This window comes from Coffea arabica, chromosome 1e (assembly GCF_036785885.1).
Source record: "Coffea arabica cultivar ET-39 chromosome 1e, Coffea Arabica ET-39 HiFi, whole genome shotgun sequence".
Classification (NCBI taxonomy): domain Eukaryota; kingdom Viridiplantae; phylum Streptophyta; class Magnoliopsida; order Gentianales; family Rubiaceae; genus Coffea; species Coffea arabica.
In genome coordinates this window covers 55,140,368-55,166,078 of record NC_092311.1, presented here as the reverse complement: position 1 = coordinate 55,166,078, position 25,711 = coordinate 55,140,368, and the positions used below count along the sequence as shown (strand labels likewise).

The 25,711-nt window shown below is 38.5% G+C and overlaps 3 protein-coding genes across 6 annotated transcripts; all 3 read left to right on the top strand.

Moving 5' to 3' along the window:
- The first annotated feature begins 885 nt into the window (after window positions 1-885).
- On the top strand, window positions 886-11,126 carry LOC113718675 (vacuolar protein sorting-associated protein 51 homolog). Of its 4 annotated transcripts, XM_027243565.2 has the most exons (20): window positions 886-1,255; window positions 2,189-2,328; window positions 2,497-2,551; window positions 2,635-2,742; window positions 3,018-3,116; window positions 3,243-3,320; window positions 4,028-4,105; window positions 4,968-5,123; window positions 5,487-5,587; window positions 5,698-5,765; window positions 6,506-6,579; window positions 6,681-6,747; window positions 7,230-7,348; window positions 8,341-8,607; window positions 8,722-8,838; window positions 9,520-9,591; window positions 9,681-9,731; window positions 10,016-10,246; window positions 10,326-10,502; window positions 10,605-11,126. In XM_027243565.2, the coding sequence occupies exons 1-20, from the start codon at window positions 1,073-1,075 to the stop codon at window positions 10,719-10,721; spliced, it is 2,358 nt and encodes a 785-aa protein (XP_027099366.1). In that variant the 5' UTR covers window positions 886-1,072; the 3' UTR covers window positions 10,722-11,126. The 4 variants fall into 4 exon arrangements, with proteins under 4 accessions (XP_027099366.1, XP_071921882.1, XP_027099374.1 ...); XM_072065781.1 differs by lacking the exon at window positions 2,189-2,328 and having other exon boundaries at window positions 1,117-1,255; window positions 3,059-3,116; XM_027243573.2 differs by lacking the exon at window positions 2,189-2,328 and having other exon boundaries at window positions 1,117-1,255.
- Window positions 11,127-11,831: 705 nt separating this feature from the next.
- LOC113696455 (uncharacterized) lies at window positions 11,832-14,093 on the top strand. Its single transcript, XM_027215869.2, has one exon. It carries the CDS (start codon window positions 11,832-11,834, stop codon window positions 14,091-14,093), a length of 2,262 nt encoding a protein of 753 aa, XP_027071670.2.
- A 5,813-nt stretch (window positions 14,094-19,906) lies between these two features.
- LOC113718665 (DNA replication licensing factor MCM7-like) lies at window positions 19,907-25,297 on the top strand. The gene is made up of 15 exons (XM_027243557.2): window positions 19,907-20,062; window positions 20,180-20,247; window positions 20,403-20,462; window positions 20,560-20,783; window positions 21,038-21,215; window positions 21,490-21,612; window positions 21,694-21,783; window positions 22,271-22,413; window positions 22,514-22,691; window positions 22,960-23,151; window positions 23,399-23,571; window positions 23,720-23,923; window positions 24,079-24,244; window positions 24,409-24,630; window positions 24,812-25,297. The coding sequence occupies exons 1-15, from the start codon at window positions 20,023-20,025 to the stop codon at window positions 24,914-24,916; spliced, it is 2,166 nt and encodes a 721-aa protein (XP_027099358.2). The 5' UTR covers window positions 19,907-20,022; the 3' UTR covers window positions 24,917-25,297.
- The last annotated feature ends 414 nt before the right edge of the window (window positions 25,298-25,711 follow it).

The window sequence follows — 25,711 nt, the reverse complement described above, 5'->3', positions numbered from 1 at the left end:
CAAACACATTTCCCAACCTACCTTTTTATATTTTCAATCACCTTTTTATCTCACATACATCATATCACAAAAAGTGCTACAGTAATTATTCCAAATAATATTTCAAATAATACACTATCCAAACAAAATTTAGAAATTATTCCCCTTTCTTAGATAGACAGCTACAAAGAAAATAGTGCAAATTCGTAAAAATGGTAAAGCGTCTAGAATGGTAAGATTGGAAAAGTTTGTATAGCTTGGTGTTGTGAGTAGTGGGATGAATAATGTAATAGTTTGATTATATTTAAGTTTGTGTAGATAATTGTGCATATTAATTTTTCTTTTCAAGTACGTTATTGGGACCATTTTACTCTTCTAATACACGCACAAAAAATGAAATATAAAAAATGTACCACACAGTGATATTAAAACAAAAAATTCTCTAAAAAACTTATGCGTTTTTTAATTATTATGAATAAAAATGTAATCAACACGTGATAATTTCATTTCACTTCCTAATTCTAATAATATTTTAATGTTTGCTTTATTTTTCTTTAGAGTTTAATTCAAACAAAAAATGGATACAATCTGCCCTCATCTATTATTCTTTCCTTCCGTTTCACTCACCAGAGCCCTCCCTATTCCTTTCATTCCCTCAATCCAAATGGCGCCTTTGATTACTATCTTTTTTTTTTTTTTTGGGTGGGGGGGGGGGGGGGGGGGGAAATAACGGTGCCTTTAGAGTTTAGGCCGTACCCTTACCACCAGCGCCTGTTGTTGATTTTCAAGCAATCGCTCTATTTTACCTCTACTCTACTTAACCAGTTAACCGTGTGTTAATACTAGTATGAATTCAAGTCGGACTACGTCGTATTGGGGAAGTTGTTGGAATAAGACAGCTCGCTGACAATTTTCGCTTCGTACTACATAAAAATCTCACTCCGGCCTAACCCCCAGCACCGTCTCTCCCCGGAGAAGAACTTCCGGCGTCGAATTTATGCAGCTGTTGCGAGCACGACGAATCGATCTGTAGATTAAAAAAGACAAATGAAGAGATAGAGGAAGAAGATTAAAATAAAAACAGGTGCAAAAAATGGGGTCGGACGACGTGCCTTTGGACGACAAGGCGAAGAGAATGAGAGATCTGTTATCGAGTTTCTACTCTCCAGATCCTTCTTCGGCTTCGATGCCTGTCAACAACACTTCCTCAAGGTTTGCCACGCTGGACACCATTAATACCCCTTCCTTCGACGCCGATCAGTACATGAATCTTCTGGTATGCCTCTATCTTACTTCTCTTTCCATTTTCAATTCCCCTCGGATCACTGATTATTTGAGATTTTGATTTTGCTCGCTTTTGCGATAAGATAAAACTCTCTCCTGTTTATGATGCATGGTAAGCAGTACAGCTGAAAATTTTTGATACGCTATATGATTGCTAACGATATAGACAATCAGAGAGCTGTAAAGTTTTGATATAATTGCTATGTTCAAGGCAAACATCTGAATCAAATGACATTGAGATGGAAGCGAAAAACTTAAAAAAGAAAGTAACCACCAAAATGATTATAAAATGCTAGCCAGCACTGAAATTATTTCAAACTATGTTCTAATCCTTTGGAGGACAGTGCAGCTCCTCATCATAGTTGACTGTCTGAGAGTGGGTGGATGAGAGTTTTATACCATTGGTGCTCCGTCAAGTGAATTAACCTATGTGTGTGTCCTTCACTGGCGCTGAAAATTTACCTGTCTTCATTTCAATATTAGCGGTTTACATCTGCTGAAACTGGGCCTCGTAAAGTTGAACTGGTTCTTCAGTGGTTAAGGTCACTTGGCGTTGAACTCTTGAACTTTTTTGTTTGGCTTACTACATTTGTCATTCTGATGTTTGCTACCTTGGGTTCGCTGGAAGGTTGCATTGAGATGCCAAGAAGGAATGTTTGTTCTATCTTGCAGAAGAGTTGCTAAATGCTTTGGTATTAATTTTGTGTATAGCAATGTGCTGGCTAGTTATATTTTGGTTCTGGTTTGCCCTTTTCATATTAGCTTTTGGCATTATCTGATGTTTGCAGGAAAGCGTTTTAAAGGTAGACATCTTAGTAATGTAGCTTTTAAATAAATGGATTGCAGCAACAAATAATTCTCAAAGCTATTCCTCTGGTATTTTATATGATCACTTGACTTAGTAGTTTTCTCATATTGACTGTAGATTCAAAAGTCAAATTTGGAGGGCTTGCTTCAGAAGCATGTTGAAATGGCTGCTGAGATAAAAAATCTCGACACTGACTTGCAAATGTTAGTGTATGAAAATTACAACAAGTTTATTAGTGCAACAGATACAATTAAAAGGTAGAAACCTCTGGTCAATGATTTTTAGATGAGTTTGATGAACTCCTGTAGTTTCATGTTCCCAATTCAAAATCGAAATTTTGGTTGTTGATTCCTGTTATGTGTTTTAGCAGAGATAGTTTCTTTGTGCCATTGTTCAAGAACTTATGGGTGTCTATTAATTTGCAGAATGAATAACAATATTGTTGGTATGGAGGCCAACATGGAACAGCTTCTTGACAAGGTGCTGCATGTGCTATATTTCCTTTATTGGGCCTACTCAGCTTATGAAACATGAGAAGAAATAACTAATTAGAGCTTTTACAGATAATTTCTGTGCAATCTAGAAGTGATGGGGTCAATACTTCTCTCTTTGAAAAGAGAGAGCATATTGAAAAATTGCACCGCACTCGTAATCTTCTCCGAAAAGTTCAGGTATCAAAATATTTTTGGAAAATTTCAATTTCTGCACCTCTAGTGTTCCCTAATCAGACTCGTGTGACTTTTTAGTATTTTACTTTGGTATCATGCACTACTTGATTTTAAGGTCTGGTTTTAATGCAAGACCTGACAAATGGTTGAGAAGATGTGTAAATCATTCCTCATCTAGTCAATTTTTTTTTTTGGAGCAGTGATTGTTTTTCCCATGCATTACATAAGTCCACATTTTGACCATTATGAATCCAATTCATTTTCTTTGGAAAGTACAGTTCATTTATGACCTACCGACTAGACTTGGGAAATGTATCAGATCAGAAGCTTATGCTGATGCAGTGAGGTTCTACATAGGAGCCATGCCGATATTCAAGGTAATTGCTTTTTAAGAACCTTAGTTAATCATATGCTAGTTTGTGGACTCATGATTGTGAAGGAATGCCAGTTCAAGATCTCTACTTGACGAGTCTCACACTCTCTCCTTGCCTTTGTATTTCAAGGCCTACGGGGATTCATCATTCCAGGACTGTAAGCGAGCATCAGAAGAAGCAGTGGGCATTATTACCAAAAACCTGCAGGTACATTATCTTTTTTTGGTCAAACCTGTACATGTCTGAGAAGTCTGAAGAGTGAGTTAATTGAAATCTCTGTTTTCAATGCTAATACATGATGTAGCCAAAAAACTTATGAAATGTTTATTGGTTGATGTGTGGCAAGATATATCATAGGCATGATTTGCTTTAGATTACATTCCAAGTTGATTAGATGCTGATTGAAATTGATGACTGGCTTGTTGTAGCTGCATTTGGGATTTGATTTTTGAGCACATTAGTTGAAGTTCAATGGAGCAATTGCACTACATTTTATAATACTGAGGGAGGCTGAGTTTTACACACATGAATTTTGATGTTTTATTTTCTCTCCATATTTATGAATTGTGGGCATCTTTTCATTTTAGGTTCTCAAAAGTGATAAAAATTGTAATCTGTAACTCCTTTTGTTCTGCTATCTGGTGAGTCAAAGGATGGTGTTATCAAGATTTCAGCTGATATGAATAACCATTAGTAGTTAGGACTGTAGTCTATACAATTAGGCACTTATATCCATGGATGAACCTTAGAGTTATGCAGATGGTTTGATCTCCTTCCCTTGGTAAGTTTGTGAGTTGCTATAGAAGTAATGCATCATTAGGTTTTAGATTTTTTTGGTGAACTCCTGCCTGTAAGCGGGGCATCTGAATAAACAATTACAGTGGAATGATATACTTACTTACTATTACTTTCAGGGAAAAGTATTCTCAGATTCTGAATCTATACAAGCAAGGGCTGAGGCTGTGATGCTTCTTAAGCAGTTGAATTTTCCGGTTCGTATATGATTGTCATATCCATCGTTGCCACAAGAGCTTTTTAACATTAGCTTTGTCACCTTTAGTTTTATTAATCATTTCACAGTTTGGAACCATATATGATGTCTCGTTTAATGTCTTTGCTGCACAAGACTTTGTATACTACTTGATTCAGTGTGCGTGGTCCTGCTGTCATCTCCCTTCCCCAACCCCCGCCAACTACCCTTCTCACCCCCCCTCCTCCCTCATTTCCACCCTCCCTCTTCCTTCCTCCTCTTCCCCCTCCCTCTCCCCACCTGGCTCCCTTGCTTCTTGTGACCAGATATGGGGAGGGGAAGGAGCGGGGGATGCAGGGTGGGGGGAGGAGAGAAGGGTGAAGAAGGGGAGGGAATAGGAAGGAGGAAGGGGGGGTTGGAAGATGATGGAGGAGGGTGGGAGAGGGTGGCAGTGGGTGGGAGGTGGTGGTGGAGAAAGAAAGGTGGTGATTTTTTTAAAAATTTTTGGGTGTTTTTGTTAGGTGTGTCTAGGATGTTTTTGGGGTGTGTTTCTGTAGACTTGTATTTGACAAACTAGTTTTGGCGAACAAACTCTTACCCATACAGAGCCTAAGTTTCTATACAAACTCTTCATATGGTTCCCACGATATTACACCTGATGCTATTAAATAATGGTCATTGAAAACCTTCTCTTGCCATCTCTTGTACTCATCAGTTCTTGAATAAACTGTGGTATTCTGCACCCAAAAGCAACTTTACAATTACCCAAGCTAATTGTGAATTTTGTTAATTAACAAATGAGGAGAAAGTTTTGGCAGTTGTCACTTGCGTATGTCGGTTGTGTATTTCTACACGATCTTTGATAGTTTGTCTTTTTTTGACAGGTGGAGAATTTGAAAGTGAAACTGTTTGAGAAATTAGAACAGTTTCTTGTTGACCTTCATCTTGAATCTAAGGAAATTGCCCATGTTTCAGCTACACTTGATGGACCTAATAATCATGGAAATGTTACTGATCCAGCTTCTTCTGCTGCCCATGAGGTCAGTAGCAATCAAAATCCAAGTTGTAGTTTCTCCAATTTGATTGCAAATTGGGTGATGTCAGACAATGCTTGTGTGTATCGGGAAGGAATGCTAACCAATGTAAAATTGTGCTAGAAACCAAGTGATAGATAGTAAGGTTAGTTGTGATCCACTTAAATCTGAAATTAGTAAAATGCTGATTCTTCATCCAACTGAAAGGGACCAATGGAATAGAGGAAGATAGTTTCTTCTGGATAGGACTCTACAAGTAACTTGACCAATTTGTTACTCTGAAATATGTAAAACAATCTCACATTTTTGTGTACCCTTTGTTAACATTCGTAAATTATGTTTGGTAAATCGGAGTTTCTCATATTTCAGTCCTCTATTCATGAATTTGCGGAAGCTATTCGCGCTTATCGAGTTATATTCCCTGATTCAGAGCAGCAACTCGTACGACTTGCACAAGACTTGGTTAATATGTAAGTTTGCCATTTTAGTATTTTTTTTTATTACCTGCTTGTATTTGCTCATTTCTGATCAAATGTTTCTTATCAGATTTTACTTATTCTGACTTTTCTCTAACCACTAGGCACTTTGAGGCTGTCCATCGACATATTAAGAAGCAACTTCAATCTGAAGATCTTTTGGAAATGCTTCGTAAGTTGACTTTTACCTACCTGTGCTTCGTGACTTCTGTAATCCCCGGTAAAATAGAACCGCTTAGGCACCAGAGAAGATTTGGCCTGAAGCAGAGGCTGGCTTTTAACTTTTATCTGGAAAATTTAATCTTTGATTTCTATGCTGAATAAACTCTTCCTGCCTTCTCCTAAGCTTTTTTAGCTGTACTTCATTAGATTGATTAGGAAATTTTTTCTTGAATTAGTTGTTTACTCAGTTTAGTTATTTTCTTCTTTTTTTGTTATGTAATTATTTTGCTTTGTGATTCATTGCATCATTACCTTCTGTTCATTTGCGTAACTGCATTGGAGATAAATTAGGTTCATTTGCATTGGAGATAAATTAGAGTAATTATCCCAACTGGTAGGTGTCTCTATGTCTCTCTCTCTTAAGTCTTAAATATGTCTATTTCTAATATTGAGTGGGACTTTAAAGTCCTTTGTCTCTGTGTTTTCATTTCATTTTTATCAAGAAGAGGAGAAGAAAGAAGAGAAACTTGATGTCTTTGACTTTTTTCTTTCTGGGAACCATTAGCACGTTTCTGCATGATCACAAAATTCTTCGAGCATATGAAGATACCATTTTAAGTTTTAATGACACTATCTTATTTTTGTGAAACTTGTTCATGTTTAATATCTGTGCATATTACCTGTATTTTGTAAATTATGCTATCATAGTGTTATATTGACTCCACTACTTCTCACCCATCTTTTTTGCAGGGGTTATATGGTCTGATGTGCTTTTGATGGATGAAGTGTTACCAGAAGCTGCCATTTCTGATTTTTCTTTGGTGGTACTAATTTATGATTTCTAGCTTTGCAATGAATTGGATTTTATGCCCCCTTTCTAGATTAGCAATTTTTTGTCATCATTAATATACCTTCTATATTTTAGGCTGCTCGAAATGCGGTCAAGGAATATGTTGCTAGTACTTTTAGTCATCTTCTACTTGGCATTACAGGTGAGTTCTAGTGTTTGGGAAGCTGGTGAGGATTTTAATTCTGATTATCTGAGTTTACTATTTGTTGAAATTAGCTGAACTTTGAGAAGGATTCACTATGGGATAAAGAATCAGACCAGTTTAACTTACTAATTAAAATTTTTAATTGTGAGAACTAGTTTTTTAGTCTTTCAGTATTCTGCTTTTGTGTCTAGAGTAAATAGGATGCATTCTACTTTGAGATCTGAATTTTGAGAAGCCATGTCTTGCTGTTTTGAGTTCAGAAAGTATTTAAGGAGTTGGAATATTCAATAATAAACATTCATTTTCTGCTGCTAAAGGAACTTGATAGGTTTCAAGTGTTGGCCCTTCTGGGTAATCCTCAACAGAGTTTGGTTAAGTTAAAGGACATTATTCATTTAAATATGATGAATTAGCAATTCAAGTTTCAAAGGAACAGATCATTTGATGAAAAGTTGATTTACCATCTTCTTAACTGGCAGGTACCATCATGAAAGTCCAGGATAGGCAAAAGGTGGGTGTAGAAGAAGAATACCCTTTGCAGTCTGTGCTTGAAGCAAGCAAAAAAGCTGTAATTCAAGGCTGTATGAATGTCTTGCTGGTAAGAGCTGGTAGCTTGTGGCTTTCGGTAAAGCCAGGACTTCTGAAATTGCATGTCATTTTTCCTTTGAAAGTCTCTCAATAAAATTTTAAAATATGGGGATCAAAAGGAATAGGAGGAGCAAGGATGAGGGGTAATGAACAAGGTTGTCTTCTAGAATGCCTATGCTCTGATTATCTACATTTTCTGCTTGCCCCTACACTGTGTAACAAGGTTGAAGTCTCTTGATGTCACTGCCTACAGAGTGTTGTAGGACATCAATAACAAGGTTGTTTCGAGGATGGCGGGTAATGATCAAGGTTGTTTTCATGAATGCCTGTGCTGCTATACTTCATTGTAAAACTCTGTTTCTCTTTGTTTTCCCCCTTTGCGCTTGTGTGTGTGTGTTGCAGGTAGGGGTGAGGAGTAGGTTTTGTTGTTCCATTTTTTGAGTAAATATACCTTCACCTGCTAGCTTGAACAACCACAAATCCTGCCATCAATTGCCAATTATGAGTACAGAAAAAGCTACAATGTGGATTCTCTCTGTATAAAATACATTTCACTATTTTATGAATGCCATATGCTGGTAATGTGTTCCTACCCAGATTACATTGATTCAAACTCATTAAGTTTAACAAGTTTAGGGATTTATGCATCACGAGGAACAACTTTTGTCATGTGTAGGAAGACAAACTTATTTTGTATTGATGCTTAGTTGATTTGTGTTAAATGAATTGCTTATTGTAATGAATATGCTTGCAATATTGTAAAGCCACATCTTGAAGTCTATTGATGTCCTACACTGTGTAGGCAGTGACCAATTGTTGTTGCTTAACAGGTCCCATAAGTTGGTATTTCCATAATTCTTGACATTTTTCTCTTTTTTGGGTGGCAAAGGAGGCTTCGTTGTTTATTCTGCAATGCATGTTACTGATTCCATTGAACGGAAGATTACCTGTTACGTTCTTCTTGATTAGTTCTCAGTCTTTCCCATGGATTTCATATTTCAGGATTTCCGTCAGCTTCTTGATGAAAAACTTGAACTATCATTGAAGTTGAGAGACTTAACTATTGACTGGGTACAAGAAGGATTTCAAGAATTCTTCAGAAAACTCAATGAGCGATTCCTCTTTCTTTCAGGCAAGAGTAACTCAGGTAGTCAAGATCTAAGTTTGACACAGGGAGTGCAAGGAGAAAAGGTCCTTCCTGGGCTTGTTCTTCTGCTCGCTCAACTATCTCTTTTCATTGAGCAAAGTGCTATCCCAAGAATTACCGAGGTCACTTTCTGTTCTGTGTTTTTATTGTGTTTGTTTCTGCATTCTACTAGAGCATATGTCATGTCCATTAGATTCTGAAGACTTTCTAAAAAATCCTATCTTTAACGGTGTCAGGAAATAGCTTCTTCCTTTTCTTCTGGTGGTGCTCGGGGTTATGAGTATGGCCCTGCTTTCATCCCTGCAGTGATTTGTCGCACCTTCCGGGCAGCTGGGGAGAAGTGCTTGGACCATGTATGGATTTTTGGATCATCTTTTGCACTGCTTGTATCTGATGTTTCACTTTCTTGGTTTTCTAATTTCCCTACCCCTCTATTTCCTTTTGCATATGAGATTATGCTCTAGGGATCTTCCTTAAGGTTCTTTTCTAATTTCTGCTCACAACCATGTTTGACTATTGGACTTGATGGTAGCAAGAATATCATGTCAGCCTGAGCAACATCAGTAATTTCATGATTATTACTGCATAGGTTAATTGAATTTCAATAATTCAAGGAAAATGTCTTAGATTATTATTTAAAAGAAGCTGAATTTTTTGTTCTTGCTCAAAAACTTTCACTTTCTATGTGCAAAATTTTTATGTTTGTGTAGTGAAATTTGGAGGGCTATTAGCCTAGCTCGCTAGATTCGAGACTCAAAATCTATCTCATATTATTATTTCAAAGAAGCCAAATTTCTTGTTCTCATTCAAAACTTCAGTTTCTACATGCAAAATCTCTACTTTTCACATTTGTGTAGTGAATTTTGGAGGACTATTACCCTAGCTCACTAGATTCTGGACACAATCAGATCCTTTGAGGTCATATCTTGCCTAAGAGAATGGAAGATGAAAGTGGAATCCTTGCTTGAAGTAAATATAAATTTCTGAATCTGATGTAAAAAGTAGCCATTGAGTACTTTATTTTTTTCTTTCAGTATGTAAGATTAAGAACTCAAAAGATATCAGTTCTGTTGCGAAAGAGGTTTACAACACCAAACTGGGTTAAGGTTAGTTAATTCTGTAAAATTTTTGCAGTGAATAGTTCAAAATCTATACCCTTCATAAGTTTGGCTGATATTTTGAGCTTCTCCTATAGCACAAGGAGCCAAGAGAGGTTCATATGTTTGTTGATCTGCTGCTTCAAGAGGTAATTTCTTTCATTTTCTAACATGATCTTTCTGTTGTAAACTCTGATTCGTATCATATAAATGTTTTCTTAAGCTGTGATCAATTTCTGACCTCTTGCAATGTGCATATTTTTTATGAGGGAGAAATGAGAATATAAGATGTTGGAGCTGTCAGAGTGCGTGTGCGTGTGTGTGTGTGTCGCACAAAAGTTCAAGTCTGAGAAAGTTAACTTTCTTCATCTCATTCTTTCGTTGACATTTTGATAACCAAGGAACTTACTTTCTTCATTAATCTTGCTTTTAGTTCGAAGCCATAAGAGGCGAAGTAAAGCAGATTTTACCTCCAGAACTTAGCCGTAAACATCATCGTACAGACAGTAACGGGAGCACCACTTCTTCTCGCAGCAATCCTTTGAGAGATGACAGAATGAACCGGTCAAATACCCAAAGGGCCAGGAGCCAGCTACTGGAAACCCATCTAGCAAAATTGTTTAAACAAAAAGTGGAGATATTTACGAAAATTGAATTCACACAGGTTTGGTAGGAGTGCTTGTTGCTGGGTAATTTACATTATTCCCAAATAAAGCTGTGATAATATTGATATCATATTGCAGGAATCAGTTGTAACTACAATTTTAAAACTTTGCTTGAAGAGTTTGCAAGAGTTTGTTCGCCTCCAAACATTCAATCGGAGGGGATTTCAGCAAATTCAGTTGGACATTGAATTTCTCAGAACTACTCTTAAGGATACTTCTGAAGACGAGGCTGCTACTGATTTCCTACTTGATGAGGTAAGAAAGTGCTTTTAAGTCATGGTAGTGTATGGCTGCTTTTCGAATGAGATAGAATTTTGCAACAGAAATCACCGGGTTGGCCTTTGCTTTGATTTACAGGTGGTGGTTGCTGCTGCAGAACGTTGTCTTGATCCTGTTCCTTTGGATCAGCCCATCTTAGACAAACTTATACAAGTGAAGGTGGCAAAGACTTCAGAACAGAATCTGAATCCATAGCAAAGTGTACCCGGTGATATGATGAATGGTCGTGTTATTTGTGTAATTTCCCTTCCCTCGAGGCCTGTGATCGCTGATATGAATCCAACTGAGAGGCCAAAATATATATTTTGATGTATAAAGAAAATTGCTCCTCAAAGGCTGCTGATCTGGTTTAGAGGCTGATTATACCAGGCCATCCATATCTGTCCTCTCAAGGTTCATTGAGATTTTCTCGTTCGAATCAGGTTGCACGAGAGCACTATTGCTCCGTCTCATGGCCTGACAATGGAACGCATTTTGTACTGGTATTTTTTTTTCTAACTTTCAGTACGCTGTCGCTGGGAAGTGCAAAATGAATGTTTCTGTTGTAAAACATATGGGTTGGTTGTGAAATGATGGTCCGGCTACTACGTTGTTCTGGAAGTTGCGATTCAGATCAGAATACGTCATTGCTCTTTTGATGGCTCCGAAATCAGTTTCTTTTTCCCCGCCCCTCCTCCCATTTTGGTTTTACTAGTATTCAGTAGCATCCAGGGTGCGTGCCTAATGCTCGCTATGAAATTGTCAGGCCCCAACGTCTAAGGGATGTCGTTTGGTGAGGAGTGCTGTGCGTTTGGTGATTGTATTGCATAACGTCTTAAACGACGTAGTTAGATTAATTCAGTTAGTTAGAATTAGTTGCAATAGACAACAGAATTGTATAAGATCCCATTCATTTGCTGTTATGGGATCATCATAAGCTTAATACCAGAATCACTTTCTCTCTCTTCTCGGTTAATCTCTCTTGCCTTCTCTCTCTTTTCACTCAATTCTCTCTTCTCCCCAAATTCTTTTCCCAAATCTGCTACTGACCGAACTTGGCTCAGGAGCTCTTGCCTGACAATTGGTATCAAAGCAGCCGATCCTTGGCTGCTGGAGGCACTACCCATGGCTGAAAACACCAGGTATCGTTCTCTGGAGGAACAGCTCAAGAAACAAGAAACTCGACTTCAGGAGGTAATGGAGACCATGGCCGCAGTTCAGACCTCCTGCCAGAATAGCTTGCAGCAGAAACTTCAGGAGGAGCTTGGGCAGAACAACGCGAAGGTAGAGGCGATGGTAGGCAACCTGGACTAGAGGTTCAGTAAGATGGAAATGAAACTCAATGCGCTACTGAAGGTGATGATGAAAGAAAAAAGTATGCCGGAGACAGAGGCAGGCTCATCGGAACCACTCCTACCGACTCCTCCACCGCATTTTAAGCTCATGACGTCCACAGAGGTGCATGGAGCTCAACCGGAGGTTACAGCTAAGATTTTTACTCCCAGCTTGCCAAGACTTGAAATGCCTATGTTCGCATCTGGTAATCCTAGAGAATGGTTGAGGAAATGCCATAAATACTTTTTGAATTATCAAATACCTGAAAATCAAAGGGTAGATATGGTAGAAATGTTTTTAGAAGGGAGAGCTGATAATTGGTTCCAGGGAGTTAGACTGGAAAAACCTAGGTTGAATTGGTCTGAATTTTGCGAGCTGTTGTATGAAAGGTTTGCAGGGAAGTGGTCACGTGATGTGGTTGAGGAATTCAACAAATTACAACAAAAAGGGACAGTAAAAGAGTATGAGGAGAAGTTTGAGGAATTGAAAACGCTCATGTTGATCAGAAATCCTAGGCTGGATGAAGGTTATTTTATATCCAGTTTCATTAGTGGTTTAAAGAATGAGATTAAACCAATGGTCAAAATGTTCAAACCACAGACTCTATCCAAAGCGTTTGAGGTTGCTGAATTGCAGGAATGCTCACTGGAAACCATGTCCAAGCAACCTAAGACCTCAGGAAGGACTGCGGTTGAACCTAAGTATGGGATGTTTAGAAATCACAGTAATAGCCAAAACAATTCCAGCTCCTATAAACTTCCTGCTATTGATCCTACTAATAGGAAGGTTGACACTAGATCCAGAGAAGTGAGTAGGATTTTGGCTGAGGAAATGCAGTATAGGCGTAAGCATGGCCTATGTTATAGATGTGGGGATAAATTTGGAGTTGGTCACCAGTGTAAGTCTGGGGGATTGAACTGTGTAGGTATAGAGGAAGAGGATGAAGCTGAATTCGAAGATGCGGAAGGAGAACAAGATGAGCTGACTGGGAGGGTAGGAGAATTGGCTGAAGTGTCACTGAATGCTCTAGCAGCAGCAATACAGAGGAAATCCATTTTGCTACTAGGCAACTTAGGTGGAATACCTGTCAAGATCCTGGTGGACACTGGTAGTTCTGACAGCTTCATACACTATCAATTGGTTAAGTCTCTTCAGCTCCTTTATCAAACAGTCAGACCTTTTACTGTAACTTTGGCAGATGGCACTGACATCACTAGTGGCACAATTTGTCCAGGTGTTAGATGGTTAATACAGGACTATCAGTTCCAATTCGATCTGAAGATAATGGAGTTAGGGAACTGCGATATCATCTTAGGAGTTGACTGGATGTGTCAATTCAGTCCCATCACTTTTGATTTCCATGCACTCAGTATTGCTCTTAGTAGCAGGGGTGACTTATTACATCTCCAAGGCTTCATTAACCAACCTGTGATGAAACTAGTAAGAGGTAAAGATCTTAGAACATTTATACAAGAAAAGCAAAGGAGCTGTGCCTCTCTACAGGTGGACCCCCAGGGCAATCAAGAGGAGGATATTCCAAAACAAGTGGCCTCAGTCTTGCAACAGTACTCTCAGGTGTTTGAAACCCCTCAAGGACTGCCTCCTGAGAGGGAATTAGATCATCAAATTACCTTGAAGCCAAGAGCAAAGCCATTTAAACTTAAACCTTACAGGTACCCCCACGCACATAAATCTGAGATTGAAAAACAGGTGGTTGAAATGCTTACAAATGGGATTGTTAAGCACAGTTGTAGTCCTTTTGCTTCTCTTGTGCTGTTGGTTAAGAAAAAAGACAATACGTGGAGGCTATGTGTGGATTATAGGAAGCTAAATGAACTTACTGTCAAGGACAGGTTCCCTATCCCAAACATTGATGAGCTGTTGAATGAACTACATGGGATTAAGTATATGTCTAAACTAGACCTCAGAGCTCGATATCATCAGCTGAGAGTCAAGACAGCAGACATACCTAAGACTGCTTTCCAGACACACCATGGCCATTTTGAATTTTTGGTGATGCCATTTGGCCTCACTAATGCACCAGCCACTTTCCAATCTTTGATGAACAGAATATTTCAACCTTATATGAGGAAGTTCATATTGATTTTCTTTGATGACATTCTGGTTTATAGTCCTACACTGGAAGCACACGCACAGCATTTGAAGATTGTGTTGAGCATCTTAGCTGACAACCAGCTGTATTGCAAAAAGTCTAAATATTCTTTTGCTCAAACTTCAGTGGAGTATTTGTGACACATTATTTCTAAGAAAAGAGTGAGTATGGACATGAGCAAGGTGGAATGTATCCAATCATGGCCTACTCCTGGCACAGTTAAGGACTTGCGAGGATTCTTGGGGTTAATTGGATACTATAGAAGGTTTATTAAGGGATATGGGATCATCTGTAAACCATTAACTCAGTTGCTGAAAAAGGAAGGCTTTGTATGGAGTCACAATGCTCAGTTAGCATTTGAAGATCTCAAAAGGGCCATGACTACTGCACCAGTTCTCAAAATGCCAAATTTTGAGCTTCCTTTTATGATAGAAACTGATGCTTGTGGTGTGGGCATTGGGGCAGTGTTAATGCAGCAGGGCCACCCCATAGCTTTCATTAGCAAAGCCCTCTCTCCTCAGAACTTAGGAATAAGTATCTGTTGGAGCAAAGACTTACCCATCATTTACAGCACAAGTGGCTTACCAAGTTACTTGGCCTGGACTATGAGATTCAGTATAAAAAGGGGACTGAAAATGGGGTAGCTGACGCCCTGTCTAGAAGGAGGTTGGATGGAGGAAACGAGGAGCCAGACAAAGGAAAGCACCTCTGTGTGCTCTCAGCTGTGCAACCAGTTTGGGTGAAGGAGCTAGTGGGGAGTTATGATGGTGACATTGTAGCTTTGGATATCATGTCTCAATTGTTGTTAGACCCTAATGCTTGTTCAGGGTACCAGCTGGAGAAAGGATTGCTCAAATTCAAGGGAAAACTATATGTGGGAGCAGCTAATGGAATCAGGCACAGCTTGATCAAGGCTCTACACGATTCAGCTGTTGGGGGTCACTCTGGTCAAAGAGCCTGTCTACAAAGGATACAATCTATATTCTACTGGCCAGGCATAAAAAGGGATGTTGTACAGTTTGTTCAGGCTTGTGATACTTGTCAGAGGAATAAGCATGAAAATGTCCCTTATCCAGGACTACTGCAACCACTTCCAGTTCCTCAACAGGCATGGACACACCTGACTATAGATCTTATCGAGCAGCTGCCTCTATCTAATGGGTATGATACCATTCTGGTAGTGGTGGATCGTTTCACTAAGTACAGTCACTTCATGAAGTTATCCCACCCTTATTCTGCACACCAGGTAGCTCAGTCGTTCCTTGACCAGGTGTATAAGTTGCATGGTCTACCTGAGTCCCTTACCTCTGACAGGGACAAAGTCTTCATTAGCAAATTCTGGCAGGAGTTGTTTCGTGCCTTGGGGGTTGGATTGCAGTATAGTTCATCATATCGGCCTCAAACTGATGGTCAGAGTGAAAGGGTTAATCAGTGTCTTGAAAGCTACTTGAGGTGTATGTGTAGTGAATATCCATCCCACTGGAGTACTTGGTTGTCTGCAGCTGAGCTGTGGTATAATACTAATTTTCACACAAGTCTGCAGCTGACCCCTTTTGAAGCTTTATATGGATATAAACCATTGCATCTGCCTTTAGGACCCTTCCATGATAGTGTTGTACCGGCAGCTGTTGGTATGGTACAGAAGAGACTTCAGGTTCTAGCAAACATCAAAGATAATCTGGCCAAGACTCAGAATCGAATGAAACACTTTGCTGATCAAAATAGGACAGAGAGGTCCTTCCAAGTAGGTGAATGGGTCTTCCTGAAACTGCAGCCTTATAGACAGCAGACAGTGGCCATCAGGAAGAGTTTAAAATTGTCTCCTAAGTACTATGGACCCTTCCAGATTATTGAGAAGATTGGTGCAGCAGCTTACAAGCTACAGCTTCCGGAGAAGGCCAGAATACACCCAGTTTTTCACATTTCTCTGTTGAAGAAGAAGGTTGGGGTAGGCCAGGGCACTGAACCTACCCTGCCTGAGTTTGATGCTTCTGACCAGTGTATTTTACAGCCGGAGAGGGTAGTAAGGAGGAGGGTTGTTCTACGAAACTCTCAACTCATCATTCAATATTTGGTCAAATGGAATCATTTGCCAGAAACTGAGGCATCTTGGGAGGACAAAACGTTCATTGACAAGCAGTTTCCTGATTTTTCAGCTTGAGGACAAGCTCATTCCTTATTAGGAAGGGAATGTCAGGTCCCAACGTCTAAGGGATGTCGTTTGGTGAGGAGTGCTGTGCGTTTGGTGATTGTATTGCATAACGTCTTAAATGACGTAGTTAGATTAATTCAGTTAGTTAGAGTTAGTTGCAACAGACAACAGAATTGTATAAGATCCCATTCATTTGCTGTTATGGGATCATCAAAAGCTTAATACCAGAATCACTTTCTCTCTCTTCTCGGTTAATCTCTCTTGCCTTCTCTCTCTTTTCACTCAATTCTCTCTTCTCCCCAAATTCTTTTCCCAAATCTGCTACTGACCGAACCTGGCTCAGGAGCTCTTGCCTGACAGAAATTTATTAATGATGGCAGTCTAGCTATCCTAAGACTCATAGATTATCCCATTTATAATAACCACTATCATATACTATCTGGATTTGATGATTATGATTTGGCACAATTAATTATACGAAATTTTATTCCATTAATGGTCTGTTTGTTTGGGTGGAAAATATTTTCCAGATTTTCCAGTGTTTGGTAACCAAATAATTAGAGAAAATAATTTATGACAGAAAATAAGTTACATCCATGGGAGGAAAATAACTTCCTTAGCCTTTATTGTGAAGTTATTTTCCTCAGCCTTTTTTTCACAGCCTCGCAAGGATTTTCGACATCAACAAACAAATCCAAGGGACAATACCTTTCATTCCCGGCATCTCATCTGGTAAACTACTCCGGCATCTCTCTCTCTTTCTCTCTCTCATTTTTTTTTCCCTTTCATTCCCGAAGAACCCCCATTCCCGCTTCTTCCGGCGTCAGTCCTCAGTGGCGATCACCCCTTCCGGCGACACTATCTCGGCGGCTACCACTACATATTCTATATACTCATGAGTCATCTTCATTCGGCAGGTTTTTTTAACTCTCAGTTTCTCGTCTTCACGCATAAACAGCTTCACTGTGTTTGTATATACAATTGCACACAAATTTCGTCTGTTTCCTTTCAAAGTTGGATTTGAATGAATTTTTGTGGGTTGCTTTTGTTTTAGTTTGTTCTTACCTGATTAGAGTTACATTTGATTTGATTGATGCTAATGAATTAATTTGGCTGCTGAATTTTGGGGGTTTTATGATTCTAGAAATATGATTATTAATTTCACTGGCTTTTTATCTATTGGGAACTTGAACTTGCAATTCTGACTATCTTTAAAGATTTGGGGTGGAGAGTTGCTTGACTTAGGCATTTAGTTTGTTCATTTGGAGCAGAGTTTGTTCTTTAGGATATGGACTATTGAGGAAGTTGTAATTGAATATGTTTGTTACGGTTGTTGACGGATTATCATTTGTCCTCCTAAGCTTCTTGTGGATTTCAATTGTTGGCATTTGCCGGTGTTCTAGTGTTGTATACTAGTTTGTTTAGAGCAATGTCCTTTAATGATTTTTACGAAGCTGCGGAATGGACATGGGAGCTTGGACTGTTTCATTAAGCTTACATTCTTGTTTTTGTTGTAATCAGTGGTTATTGCTTGTAGTATGATCAGATGAACAAGATGTTGATTGTGACTATTTAAAGACACTAAGCAATTTTCTCTTGGTGGAAACTGACCCTTGGAGAGTGCTTTGTTTTTTCTGTCTGGAACCATAGTTGTCAAAAGAAGACATACTTGTTAGAATCAATGTTGCAGACCTAACTGCATAATGTTGGCAATAGCGGTGTTGGTGTTGCTGCAAGTTGTGTATTGATGTAAATTCCTAGGATAAAGGTTTCAGTTATGATTATTTTCTGATTCAAAAGGTGTGGGTATTGGTAATGGTTATACCGAGGTATTCTCCTTGGCTTGTTACTTAAGTTTATCATCTGCTTACGTCAAAGACAAATTATTCTTTCTTCAATTTTGTGTCTTAAATGATTGCATGTTTTGTGGTATTCTGCTTGGCTTGTTGCTTAAGTTGGTCCTTAAAGAAGATGATAATTAGTTTTCATTACCAGATACCAAATATCAAGTTGGTTGATGATCTGGCTGCACATTTTGTGGCAAAATTATTTATGGATTCTAATTTATACAGCATAAATAAAGGTTGATTTGGAGAGAAAATTGCACAGCTTCCTAAGTTTTGGGTTTTGGAGAAGACGGTGCAGCACTTGAGGCTGGTTGAACAATTTGTTGCAGATCGTTTCTGTGGCTGACAGTAAGATGTGCTTGCGATTGAACTTGTGCATACTAGATTCCTCATCAAGCTGGAGTAAAGAGAGAATATTTAGCAGTTTGGTTAGGAAAGAGAATTGGCTAATGTTGTTACTCATATCCAATGTATCATTGAATGCGTTCTTCCTCAGAATCCTGTTAAAAGTTAATGCTAGCAAAATAAGTTCTTTCACTTCTCCAGGTAGCATCCAAATGCTTTCTTTCTTCGAGATTGCTTATTTTTAAACATACACTATTTGGATCTGAGGTAAACTAAAAAGTTGCTGGGGTACTTGTCCCTGGAGTGGAGCATTTTTCAAAGCCCTGATCACCATTCCATAAATTTTAATAAGAAAAATGAAGGAGTTTTTAGTATTGATTCCATAGTGATTAATACTCACAAAGTGGTTAGTGACTTTAAGGTTGAGAACCATGCTGGAACTTGTGACGGTCGAAAAGAGTTGTTGCTCAGGTTCCTACGAAGAGAATCAATGTTGGTGACCATGTTCATCCCTGAGATTCACATATAGAGATCTCAAAGGAAATTTAAGTTTTAGATCCTTACACATAATTTAGGAAGTTGTGTAATAGGAATAAATATTTTATAGAAATGATAATATGATTATAATGGATAGAAACTAAAATTAACTTGTAATGAAATGAATGTTTTGAGAGTAGAAAAATATTTGCAACATATCAACAAACATATTAGAAAATATTTTCATTGACAAACCAAACACCGGAAAATTATGAAAAAAGGAATTTGGAAAATATTTTCACTTAATAACCAAACACTGGAAAATTATGGGGAAGGAAGTGATTTTTCAGGAATATGACTTCAATGGAAAATATTTTCCTAACCAAAGGAAAATATTTTTAGTCCAACCAAATGGACCCTAAGATTTTTAAAATTTTTTAGCAGATTTTTCCCACCATTTCACCGGTTTTTTCTCAGAAAAAATCCAAAGAAACTAATATCTTGTTGAGTAACAAATATCCAAGTTGCAATGAGCAATTCTAATTGATTATTACGTAAAGGACTGTGGTGGCACAAAAATGAATTGAGGGACTCGTATTGCAAAACCCATCATCCGTGTCTTAACCCCACATGTCACTTGACTGGGGACAATTGGTCTTAGAGACTAAGGTGACATTAAAGAAAAATTAGAAAGAATATTGCGAAGGTTGGTGTTCATGTCACAGCTGAGAAATTGTATTAAAATGGCAAGTTTACTCTTTTCAACATGGGCCAAATATTTGAGTTGTGAAGGGTATATTTATCATTAAAAAATTGTGGTGACGCTTCGTTTAAATTAGTTATTTTTAAATTTTTTTATTGTAACAGAGTTTTTATATTATATTTTAGAATATTTTTAGAATATATTTTAAAATATTTAAGAGCAATAAAATTTTTAAAATATTTTTTAAACATTAGAAAATTGAGATTACTTTTTAAAATTGTTTATAATATTTAAAAAACTAATTTTTGAAAAACTCAATTATCCAAATGGGTGGATGGCAGAAAATTACTTCAATACGAGGAGTGATATAGAAAAATCTAATGCTATCGTCGTCGTACTATACTTTTCCCGCCAAATCTCTCTAGGACGGCCATCTGTTTTGCCGCCAATTCTTTAGTCCTCTTTCAACCCATATCCTTTTTCCCTGCCCCCAGGTCCCTAGCTCCTCTTACTGGAATCCTCGATTTACTGTCAAGCTCCAGAAGATGGCGGCGATGGACAATCTCGACTTCGACCGAGATAAAGGTGAGATCTCTCTTCCCACCCCCCCCCCATCCCCGGCGCAGGGGAAGGGGTATGCGCATTGGAAACTGCTGCATCGCGGGTGCCCGAAATTTATCGTCTGTTTTGCTTAATCTTCAGATCTGGCAAAAGATTTTCTTTCTCACTTTGCGGATCCAGATGGAGAAGCCAAATACATGAATATGCTTGTGAGATTATTCTCCTCAGTTTTGTTCTTAATTTTCACCGGATCCCCTTATGCGCGTGTCTATACATATTTACATATATGATTATGTTTGTTTTTGCATTTCTCTCTTTCTTGGTAAATTTATGGATCTCTACATACGTGTCTTTTGAATTTCAGCAAGATGTTGCGAATCATAAAATGAAGGCCGTTCACATCGAGCTTGAAGATTTAGTGAATGTAATCTCGTTTGAAACTCTAATGTCCTATTCATTGCCTGTCATTTAAACTTGATCCTGTAAATTCGTTGTCGGTGATGAAGTTGTTTAAATATCAGTACAAGGACTTGGATGAAGACTTCCTTAGGCGGGTCACGGAAAATACCCGGCGTTACATACAAATTTTTGCCAACACAATTGATGAGCTCATGCCTGAGGCCACCGAGCCCTTCCCTGACGATGATCAAGATATCCTAATGACCCAGAGGTCCGAGGAAGGAACTGAGAATGCCGATGGTTCCGATCCCCAGCAGAAGATGCCTCCTGAAATCAAACGTTATTTGTAAGCTTCTACATAGCTTATTGTTATCCGGTAGCACAACTTATGCTTCAGTTCATTTTCCTGTAAACAAAACTAAAAATCAAAATATTGGCAAACCACTAAGCGTCTTTATTTGTTAGAATGGCACGTTCTTCTTAATTTTATTTCTTTCGGGTAATTTTCATGGCTACTTTAAATTGTCAAATATTCAAAAGAAAAATAATCTTTATCCTGAAGCGAGCATCTTGCTAAAGTCTGAATCTATACGGAAACAGTGAAGTTTACATCAGAGCATCTCCAAAAGGAAGGCCTTTCACAATCAGGGAGGTGAAGGCTTCGTACATTGGCCAGCTCGTGAGGATATCGGGGATTGTTACGCGTTGCTCTGATGTGAAGCCACTGATTCAAGTAGCTGTTTATACTTGTGAAGAATGTGGATTTGAAATTTACCAGGTTTGCATGCTTTCAATCTCTACTGGTATTTACTAGACCATAATGTTGAAATATTTTCCTTCTCTTTTGAAATGTACTTTGGTTTGTGCATTTGCTATTGCATGTTATGCTAAGTTTGCATCTTTGGTGTAACCATCTTTGTTCTCTCCATTATTGCCTCGCAATTGCAGAAATACTATTCTCTTGATTCTCTAGCAACCTGACACGAAACTGATTCCTGTTTACTTTTTTCTTCTTCTCACGAGTCTCTGAGTGGTTGTTTATGTGATCTCAGGAGGTTACTTCTAGAGTTTTTATGCCTCTGTTTGAGTGCCCATCCCAACGCTGCAAGATAAATAAAACTAAAGGCAACCTTATCCACCAGCTCAGGGCATCAAAGTTTTTGAAGTTTCAGGAGGTTTGTCAAGACTGAGTCTTATCTCTCGAGGATAGTTTTTCCGTGAGCTACATATTACATGGTTTCATACTGTACTTTCAGGCAAAAATCCAGGAATTGGCAGAACATGTCCCCAAAGGTCATATTCCTCGAACAATGACAGTCCATTTCAGGGGAGAACTCACAAGGAAGGTAAGCAATGAATGAATTCCTAGAAATTTCTCCTTATGAAGGACTCTTCCTGAACCTGTAGTTCTGCTGATACCAAGCTTGTTACTGTATTTGTGAAATCATGAATGTGCATCTTGGACAACTTCCAGTACTTCTGTAAATTGAAATCATGGAGTTGTAATATCCCGCGAAGTAGTTTTCTAACCAATTTGGTTGCTTAAAATATATGCCCAAACGAGTGTGCAGATTGTTATTTATAGAACGGAGCCGAATCTGTCTTATTCAGCTGATTGCTGTGTTTTTGGGAAACCCTAAAGTATTTTCAGTGCTTTTCCTGAGAGGACCTGCTTGGCCCGTTAACAAGTGCTGCCTGAGTTAAGGGACTGTTAATCAAAACTGCAAAAGGAGTCAATATTTAACTTATCCTGATTCGTTTTCATTGGATAGCTTCTGCAGTTTTTATACAATATTTTATTAGTCTGACATTGATCTCCTTCCGACCTTGTAGGTATCTCCTGGAGATGTGGTTGAGTTATCAGGGATCTTCCTTCCCATTCCTTACACTGGATTCAGAGCCATGCGGGCTGGTTTAATTGCAGATACGTATTTGGAAGCCATGTCTGTTACCCATTTCAAGAAAAAATATGAGGAGTAAGGCTTGTCTAATCTTAATGAATCAAATGTTTCAACCAGAGACACAAATATTTGTGCAAAACATGGTTCCTTATAATCTTCTCGTTTCTAAATGCAGATATGAACTCAGAGGAGATGAGGAAGAACAGATATTGCGCTTAGCTGAGGATGGTGATATTTACAATAAGTTGGCACGCTCTTTAGCTCCGGAAATTTTTGGACATGAAGATATTAAGAAAGCTCTTCTTCTTCTTCTAGTTGGTGCTCCTCATCGGAAATTAAAGGACGGTATGAAGGTAATGCATGGCCCACAGATTACTTTCATTGCTCCTGTTTCAGGAAAAATAATCCTACTTTTGTCAAGAACTCTCTACTAGGAAAATGATGCTGGGTATTGCTTAATGACTGCTGCAATGAATTCTGGATAACAGTAAATAGAATGATGGTACCTTAATCTTGTGTGCACAGATAATTTCTCAGATTACCTTTTTGCTTTCTGAGGAGAATCTTGAATTTTCTGCTCGCTTAAGGATCTAAAATTGAGTTTTCTTTCGTAAAATGCAGATTAGAGGAGACGTACATCTTTGTTTGATGGGTGATCCAGGTGTTGCAAAAAGTCAGCTTCTTAAGCACATAATTAATGTTGCACCAAGAGGTGTATACACCACTGGCAGAGGAAGCAGTGGAGTTGGTCTAACTGCAGCCGTTCAGAAGGACCCAGTGACATATGAAATGGTTCTCGAAGGTGGAGCATTGGTAAGAATATGGTTTGCTTTCATATGATTCTGTTTTTTATTTTCAAGGGGCAATCCAAAGAATTACGTGTAGAAGATCTGGTAAAGTAAAGTAAACCAATTGAAGATGGGAAATCAGATATGCATGAGCATTGGGTTGTCAAGCTTTGTGGGGTCATAGCCTGATGTTGTTGTCTCAGTTAATTTCTCAGAGTTTATTTTCTCATTACAAGCCGTCAAGGCTCTTATCTTATATTACTTTGTGTCAGGTTTTAGCTGACATGGGTATATGCGCTATTGATGAATTTGACAAGATGGACGAATCTGATCGAACAGCGATACATGAAGTAATGGAGCAGCAGACTGTGAGTATTGCAAAGGCTGGGATTACTACATCTTTGAATGCGAGGACCGCTGTCCTTGCTGCTGCTAATCCAGCATGGTAAACACTTGATACATCTTATATGAGTTGTTTCCTTTTCTTTTTATTTTCTATGCTTTTTCTGTTACACTTTCACATGATATCCTCCACAGTGACGCATGCGTCAGAAATAGAAAAGTTTATTATCATTTGGAATTTTTTTCCTTAGGGGAAGATATGACTTGCGAAGAACACCAGCCGAAAACATCAATCTCCCTCCAGCGCTGTTATCAAGATTTGACCTTCTATGGTTGATCTTAGATAGAGCGGATATGGATGCTGATCTTGAAATGGCTAGGCATGTTGTATATGTCCACCAGAACAAAGAGTCTCCTGCTCTTGGATTTACTCCACTTGAACCATCTGTCCTGCGGTAACATTAAACCTTGTACTTTTGGTTTAAAACTGGACATTTTGGGATGGGATTTCCTAGTTTAGCCTGGTCATAATGTACTGAATGAAAAATATGAGAGACCATTTTTCTAACTTCAACATGATTTGCTATGGATTTTTAATAATTGTTACCAGGGCCTATATATCGGCGGCAAGAAAACTGTCTCCTTCTGTCCCAAGGGAGTTGGAGGAGTATATAGCTACTGCATATTCCAGTATAAGGCAAGAGGAGGCAAAATCAAATACACCCCATTCGTATACCACTGTTAGAACCCTGCTCAGCATTCTCAGAATATCAGCTGTAAGTGGAGTGGCTAGATACTTTTTTATTTTTATTTTTGTTGGGGTTCTGAGGTGGCAAATTGTAGATGGCATGCTATATATTCCATTCTAATAACTGTCTGATTGACATGTAAACTCTCTCTCTCTTTCTGTTTATTGTTTGTTTATTTATTTATGTTTTAGGCACTGGCTAGACTTCGGTTCTCCGACGCTGTTGCCCAGAGTGATGTGGACGAGGCCCTAAGATTAATGCAAATGTCAAAGTTCTCTTTGTATTCAGATGATCGCCGAAGATCAGGCTTGGATGCAATCTCAGATATATATTCAATCTTACGTGATGAAGCTGCAAGGGCAAACAGGATGGATATAAGCTATGCCCATGCCCTTAACTGGATTTCTCGAAAGGTTAGCATGCGAAAGCTTAATACTTTTAAATTTAGCGAGGATTTCCCTGGAAACCAAGCGAAACTGGGAAAGCATAACTAACACTTAATGATTTGTTGTGTTTCTTCGACCTTTTTTTTACCATGACAGTTTAGTACCCTGTGCCCTGATGTGAGCTGTCTTTGTTGTTATAATATACCAGGGATACAGTGAAGGCCAATTGAAAGAATGTTTGGAAGAATATGCAGCCTTGAACGTGTGGCAGATCCACCCGAACACGTTTGATATCCGATTCATAGATGCCTGATCCTGATCCTGCTTCAGGAATTTGCATTACTGACTGTAGGTGCAAGTCTAGTCGAAATTGATAACGTTCGGGAGTGGGGACTAATGGGTCAGCGTGTTAATATTGTGTGTGTTGTCATGATTGGAAGTCTAAACCTGTACCCACTCCTTTTTTTCTCTTAATGTAGCGAGTAAAGCTTTTAGCTGAGACTCCCAGCTTCTGCTACTGTTGAGATGAGATTATTATTTCATTATACGGAGTAGTTGGGATGGGATGTGGAGGCCATTCGCCGGTGACTGAGTGAGTGCATTCTGTCTTCTTTTTTTTTTTTGGAAGGGGAGTGCATTCTGTCTTACGACCACGGACTGCCACAGCTCGAACTCATTCTCCTGTTTTACCAAATTCTGCATGACTTGACTTGCTGCTTTATTATTGTCATTTTTTTTTTAAAAAAAATGTTCATAAGAAAGCTAATCCATCATGTTTTGTTGTTGTTTCCTACGACTTTTTTTTTTCTTTTATTCTTGCCTGGATATGTAGTACTAGTAATTATACAACACAATAATACCCATTGCGGATGACGTTTGCACCATAAATATCACTCCAACCAACTTAACGCATTATTTAGTTGCTGTCACTGTCAAGAAGGATGTTTAAAATCGAACAAGTCTGAACTAACTCTGTATTAGTATGATTTATGAGCATGCGATGAACAGGCGTATTTGTCTTTCGGCCTCATTTTACTGGAAGTACTACTACTACTGTAACTGTTTCATCATTCATGGCGGCCAACAATCCACTAGTAAAAACGTTGAT

Bases quoted from the DNA above. Each gene is read 5' to 3' on its own strand.
- LOC113718675 (XM_027243565.2), top strand. From the start codon at position 1,073: ATGGGGTCGGACGACGTGCCTTTGGACGACAAGGCGAAGAGAATGAGA. The intron at 3,117-3,242 runs GTAATTGCTTTT...TTGTATTTCAAG, and splicing joins GAGCCATGCCGATATTCAAG to GCCTACGGGGATTCATCATT. The intron at 6,748-7,229 runs GTGAGTTCTAGT...CTTAACTGGCAG, and splicing joins TCTTCTACTTGGCATTACAG to GTACCATCATGAAAGTCCAG.
- LOC113696455 (XM_027215869.2), top strand. From the start codon at position 11,832: ATGGAAATGAAACTCAATGCGCTACTGAAGGTGATGATGAAAGAAAAA.
- LOC113718665 (XM_027243557.2), top strand. From the start codon at position 20,023: ATGGCGGCGATGGACAATCTCGACTTCGACCGAGATAAAG. The intron at 20,063-20,179 runs GTGAGATCTCTC...CTTAATCTTCAG, and splicing joins CGACTTCGACCGAGATAAAG to ATCTGGCAAAAGATTTTCTT. The intron at 24,245-24,408 runs GTAAGTGGAGTG...TTTATGTTTTAG, and splicing joins GCATTCTCAGAATATCAGCT to GCACTGGCTAGACTTCGGTT.